The sequence below is a fragment of the Bombina bombina genome, chromosome 1 (genome assembly GCF_027579735.1).
Source record: "Bombina bombina isolate aBomBom1 chromosome 1, aBomBom1.pri, whole genome shotgun sequence".
Lineage (NCBI taxonomy): Eukaryota > Metazoa > Chordata > Amphibia > Anura > Bombinatoridae > Bombina > Bombina bombina.
This window is the reverse complement of record NC_069499.1, coordinates 827089607-827096010: the sequence shown is the minus strand read 5'-3', so window position 1 is coordinate 827096010 and position 6404 is coordinate 827089607. Positions and strand designations below refer to the sequence as shown.

At 33.7% G+C, this 6404-nt stretch overlaps 1 protein-coding gene across 1 annotated transcript; it reads right to left on the bottom strand.

Moving 5' to 3' along the window:
• Nucleotides 1-300: 300 nt before the first annotated feature.
• On the bottom strand, nt 301-4955 carry LOC128640058 (probable G-protein coupled receptor 34). Its single transcript, XM_053692378.1, has 2 exons — nt 4863-4955; nt 301-1527 (listed from the first exon to the last, which is right to left on the bottom strand). Exon 2 carries the CDS (start codon nt 1522-1524, stop codon nt 487-489), a length of 1038 nt encoding a protein of 345 aa, XP_053548353.1. The 5' UTR covers nt 1525-1527; nt 4863-4955; the 3' UTR covers nt 301-486.
• Between the last annotated feature and the right edge of the window lie 1449 nt (nt 4956-6404).

The following is a 6404-nucleotide window of genomic DNA, read 5'->3' as shown; positions in this document are numbered from 1 at the left end:
TGTTATTCTGAAACGGTGTAAATTGAACCGTTGTGAAACGAGGGCCACCTGTACATATATATGTATATACTGTATATGTATGTGTATATATATATATATATATATATATATATACACACACACACATATTTTTTAAGCTTAGATCTGTTGACAATCTACATTTTCCTTATCAAGGTTGTTGGCATCAAAGCTTAGATAGTTTGGGAGTTGGGCACTATGAGTACCTGTATTATGCCGCCAAAACATTGCTCATTAACATGACACTAGTACGTGAAGCTGCACTATTTTTGTTTAGGGCAAAGTGCAAAGAATCTTATTTCCAGTTTGTTTTGTACAGAAAATCCAGGCCTCAGCTTCTCCAGTATCTAGATATACAGTGTGCTCCATGATTTGTATAACTTTTTACACAAACATACATGAGTCAAATAATCACCCTGAGCTTAGTGCATTTATATGGATAAGAAGTTTAGGAAATCAGAATGGGAATCAGATATCAGTAAGAGATCGATTACTGTTCCCTACACGGTCTTGATTATTCATTAAGAGTTTGAGCTTCCCCTGAAATGTAAAAATCACAGCTCTTTTGAATCCATCAGACAAAAAGAAATAAATCACCGGGTCAAGACAGCTATTGAAAGTGGATAAGCAGAGCACTAATTCATTGGTTATATGGAGAGTCTGTTTCCAGGGCAGGCCAGTAATAATGTCTATCTGTGCAAGGACATAAGGCACTCGGACAATGTGGTACGGAACAAAACACACAATGAAGATAACCAAGACAACAAAAGACTTAGTGATTGCTCTGGTGCTGTTTCTTTTTGTTTGAGGTTGAGCTTTTCCCTGAGAAGCCTTGTGTAATTTAACTGATATCTTGGCATAAAAAAACACAAAGAGCAATAAAATGTTGAAGAATAAAAAAACAGCTGTTAAGTTGATAGAAGCTGCTAAATATCCTTGTCTCTTGAAGTGAAAGCACTTCTGACTACAAGGTCCACTTCCGCTACCCTCAAAGAGGAAAGGAGCGATGCAAAGTAGATTCAGAATCCAAACCACATGGGTAGCTTTTGTGCTCCACGATACGCTGTGGATCTTGTACTGGTTAAGCGGTTTGGTAATCTTAAGGTAGCGGTCAAGGCTTATCAAGCTTAGGAACATTATGCTGGCGTACATGTTCAGGTAAAAAAATGCACCAATGATCTTGCAAAGGATTAAAGGCCCATTATTATTCTGATAAGCTACTCGGAAAGGTAAACATAAAGATAGCAGAAGATCGGCCACAGCAAGGCTCCTCATGTAAATTACAATTGATGTGCATTTTTGAAAGTTGGTCCAAAATACAAGCAGAGCTAGTGTGTTGCTCAGCAGACTTATAGCGCACACAAGTGAATAAACTGCTGGAAGTGTCAAAGAAAGGATTCCATCTTGTATACTGCAGGTGTTTAGATAAGGTGATATGGATACATTGTTCTCCAATGTCAGTTGTTCAGTGGTCCAAAGAACTGATAAACTTGTCACAGATTCCATTATCTGTCAGAGAAATAGGGTACATATTAATGCATGTTTACTGAAAAGTCCTGGATTAACATGTTCAATGTCAAGTAAACCCACTTATCACATATTATACAAAATATGAATTGCTCTTCAGTACTAGAATAAAATGAGAAGCTATTTGTTTAAAGGATAAATTTCTAGTAATAAATATACAGCATTTTTTTTTTGGCATACTGGTCATTTTGTTAGTACTTAAAAATGGGCATTGCAATTTCCTGCGTCTTATATGGCAAATGCATGAAATGATATCAATCTCCTATTCTAGTACCAGTATATTGTAAAATAGAAATTGATTTGATTTGTAGTGATTTTTATAGAGAGTGTGCATCATTTGGGTTAAGCAGGTTTTGAATGCTGGATGAAATGTAAATAAATATAAATACAACTTCATTTTCAAATGATTGTAACAAAAAGATGAGGAATAGAAACAGAACATTAAAGGGACATTAAACCCAAATGTTTTCTTTTATGATTTAGAAAGAGCATGCAATTTTAAACAACTTTGTAATTCACTTCTATGATCTATTTTGCTTCATTCTCTTGATATCCTTTGCTGAAAATCACATCTATATAGGCTTAGTAGCTGCTGATTGGTGGCTGCACATAGATGCCTCATGTGATTGGCTCACCCATGTGCATTACTTTGCCTTCAGTTAATATCTAAAGAATGAAGCAAATTTGATAATAGAAGTAAATTGGAATGTTGTTTACAATTATATTCTCTACCTGAATCATGAAAGAATTTTTTGGGGTTTAGTTTCCCTTTAATTGGTTTAAACTTTAAGGGACCTGAACATACACACATTAGGTCTTCAGCTTGACAAGCATTTGATTCATTTATCATTAATACCTAAACATATATACATATGAAGTATATTTTGACATTTTAGTCAAAATTTAAACAAATTGTTTTAATAAAAAATGTTTTGCAATTCACTTCTGTTAGCTAAAATGCTTCTAGTAAAACCCATGCATAGATTTAAATGCCGCATCTGTTCAGAAAGCTGTCACTCAATTGATACAATACACAGAACACAGCTGCAGCTGTGCACAGTAAGCAGTGATACCTTTTACAAGAAGCATTTTTCGCCAATGCAAGTTTATTGCAATAAGTATTATTTACAAAAAATATTTGACTACAATGTGCCTAATGTTCATTATATAAAAAATAATTTATAGTATTTGTAGAGATGCATAATTCTAATGCAAAATATATGCTTAAATCTTAATTAGCAGCTAATGTATGTCAAGTAATAGCCTTCATTATAGTCTGGGGAGTCTGGGGACATAGGGATGGACACAGAATGAAACTATTGCAAAACACATAGGTTAAACAATGTGTTTTCTAGAAACAGAGAATTTCCAAGAACATAATATGTCACTAATGAAGTAAAGATTATTTTCTCACAGTTATTTAAACAGTGTTTTTTCAGATTTGAAATTAACCTTACTTCCTTGCTTAAAGGAATAGAAAGTTCAAAACTTAAATCCATTAGCAAAAATTCTTTGTTTCAGTGGCATACGCACATATGCTATGTGTGACCACAGCATCAGGATTCAAACACCACAGTTGACTGTCTGAGAAGGTGTGGTGTTTGAATACTGACGCACGAGGCCTCACAGCATATGTGCGTATGCCTCTTTACTAATGGAAGTATATTGCAAAAATGTTTCTATTTAAAATTGAAATGATTCCATGGACATTTAATTTCTGACCTTTTTAACTCTTTTATTCATGCAACCCTCCATTGTTTAAACCAATGATCAGCTATAGCAATGATATAAATCAATCAACTAACAATTACATAAAACAATAAATCACATGATCTAGTAATGCTAAATCTACTTATAAACATGGTTGTTTTTTTAAAGGGATATGAAACACAAACTTGTTCTTTCATGATTAATATAGAGTATGCAATTTTAAGCAACTTTCTAATTTAATTATATTATCAATTGTTCGTTCTCTTGGTATCTTTTGGAACCAAGCAAATTTGATAACAGAAGTAAAAAAAAGAAGTAAAATGTTATGCGCTGACTGAATCACAAAAGAAAAATTGTGGTTTCATATCTTTGTAACATTAAATAGTTGGACATTGTTATTTTTTTTTTGGGGGGGGGGTTGGTTGTTTTTTTTGTTTAAAGATAGATGTGACCTAAATAAAATGTGGGAACTTGTCATTGTTTCACCTCCACCTGCTTTTCCGCTTCGCTTTTGATGGCTTTTGCACTCACTTGCAAATTAATCACTCTTGTGTATCCCCCTCTTTACATACATTGTCAGTTGTCACCAAATTGCTAACTGTCGTGTGACACTAACCAAGTGTCTTTATATTAAGATTTATAAATGACATTGCAATGGGAACAGCAGCTGGCTTTATCAGTGCAGTCAAAATGTATAACATGTTCCATTATTTATACTTTGTCCAATCCAATGGAAGTACTGTCATTTAAATTAATTAAAGGGATAAAAGTTAATTAAAGGGATATGTGAATTGGCCTCAGCAAAATAGATTAGATTAGGACTCAGGAGAGCAGACTTTTTTAGTCTGTGCCCATTACTATCTAAAAAGTAAAACTTTTATTTGTTTAATATGTAAACTACTAATATAGTTTTGTAAAATGCAACTACATTATATATTATTCTCAGACTAATCTACGCTTTGAATACATCATTATATTTAGCTTTTCCCCATGTGTAAAGATGTTGTTTCTTAATAATTACATCATTTGTGCCTGTCTATTCTGATTAGGTTTACATTAGAGGGTATAAACAAATATCTTTTAGTGTACATTGTGGGGCTTTTCCCAGGTCTTCTTAAATATTATGTTTTACAAAAACTTTGTCTGCAAATTCCTATTAATCCATGTTAGTATTTAAAATTAAAAGTTTCATGCAAAAATAATCCATTACTATTATTTACAAAATGTATGCATTTTTTATTTTAGAGTTTAAGAAATGAAAAAGTGTTTGTGTGTGTGTGTGTCTATGTATGTATGTATGTATGTATGTGAGTGTGTGCCTATTTGTATGTGCAAGTGTGTCTGTGTGTATTAGTGTGAAAGAGAGTGTCTATATGTGTGTATGTGAGTGTGTGTGAGAGAGAGAAAGAGAAAGAAAGAATGAATGTGTGAGAGAGAGAGAGAAAGAGAGTGTATGTGTGTGAGAATGTCTGTCTGTTTGTGTGTCTCTCTATTGTATGTCTGTGTCTAGTTACCTGAACAATTTAAAAAAATAAAAAAATAAAACTAAAGAAGCTACAATGTTTAGCAAGCACTAATAGAAATAGAGAAATAACGTGTCTACTTACCAGGAACACACACAGAGATGTATGTAGAGTTTCTGTTATAAATGTATAGATAATGTGAAATGGAGTTTCCCTGCTCAGCTGCTAACCTCTGTCTCATGTCTGTAGGTTACTTTGTCTTTTCCTTATTTGGGAGTAAGGGGGTGTAACTAGCAGTAGAGAACCCCCGTGGAGTTTACATTCTACTCTCTCTGTACAAGGCACATTTGCATATGCAATGTGTGCATGTTTTTAAGCTGTAGTGCCTTGTTTGTGTTTACACCATCTGAGTAAAGTTACATTTTATAGGAAAATATTTGAAAACAATTATTATAGCAGATAGACCATATATAGTTTCATTTTCTGCAGTGGCATTTAAAGGGACACTGAACCCAATATTTTTTCTTTCATGATTCAGATAGAGCATGACATTTTAAGCAACTTTCTAATTTACTCCTATAATCAAATATTCTTTGTTCTCTTGCTATCTTTATTTTAAAAGCAGGAATGTTAATCTTAGCAGCCAGCCCATTTTAGGTTCAGCACCATGGATAGCGCTTGCTTATTGGAGGCTTACATTTACCCAAAAATAAGCAAGCATAACCCAGGTTCTCAACCAAAAATGGTCCGGTTCCATGCATCACATTCCTGCTTTTTAAATAAAGATAGCAAGAGAACGAAGACAAATTGATAATAGGAGTAAATTAGAAAGTTGCTTAAAATTGCATGCTTTATCTGAATCATGAAAGAAAAAAAATTGGGTTTAGTGTCCCTTTAATTAGTGAATAGCATACTAGGATTACTGACATTTTTTGGGGATCTCTATTATGCCACTTTAAATGAATTGCAAAAATAGAGGTTAGTTTAAATATTGGGTCTGTATTATAAGCTGGGAAGGTTTTGTTCACACGCAGAGCAAGCACACAGTTTGATGAATAAAACAAAGAGTGAAGGTATCTCTCACCCTAATAAATATAGACCAGAGTGGTGAAAACATTCAACTGCCACAATACAGATACTTAGGATCACTGTAATAATATCACTCTAATATCACAGTATTTACATGCAAAAATGATATTACCTACACAAGCAAAACTTATTTTTTGCTCTATAATAAAATGCGATGTCAACTTCACCAAAGGGAAAAGTTTCACTGACTATACAGCTGAGCTGTCCCCTTTTACATAGAACCTTGCTCGCTTCTGTCTTTTTACAGCCTGCTGTTTTCGAATGAATCCGGCATTAACATTCCTGTATCGTGATTGGCTAGTGTAGAATGTCAATCACGATGCAAGAAATCCCCCTCAGAAAGTTGTGGCTTGGGCGGTAACAAGAAGATATCGACATACTAAAAGTTTTCACTAAATTTTCTTAAGTACACAAACTGCAATTATCTGTAGTTGTACTACACCACTGAGTTTAACCCCTTAATGACCACACCATTTTTCAATTTTCTTACCCTTAAGGACAAAGGCTATTTTTACATTTTTGCGGTGTTTGTGTTTAGCTGTAATTTTCCTCTTACTCATTTACTGTACCCACACATATTATATACCATTTTTCTCG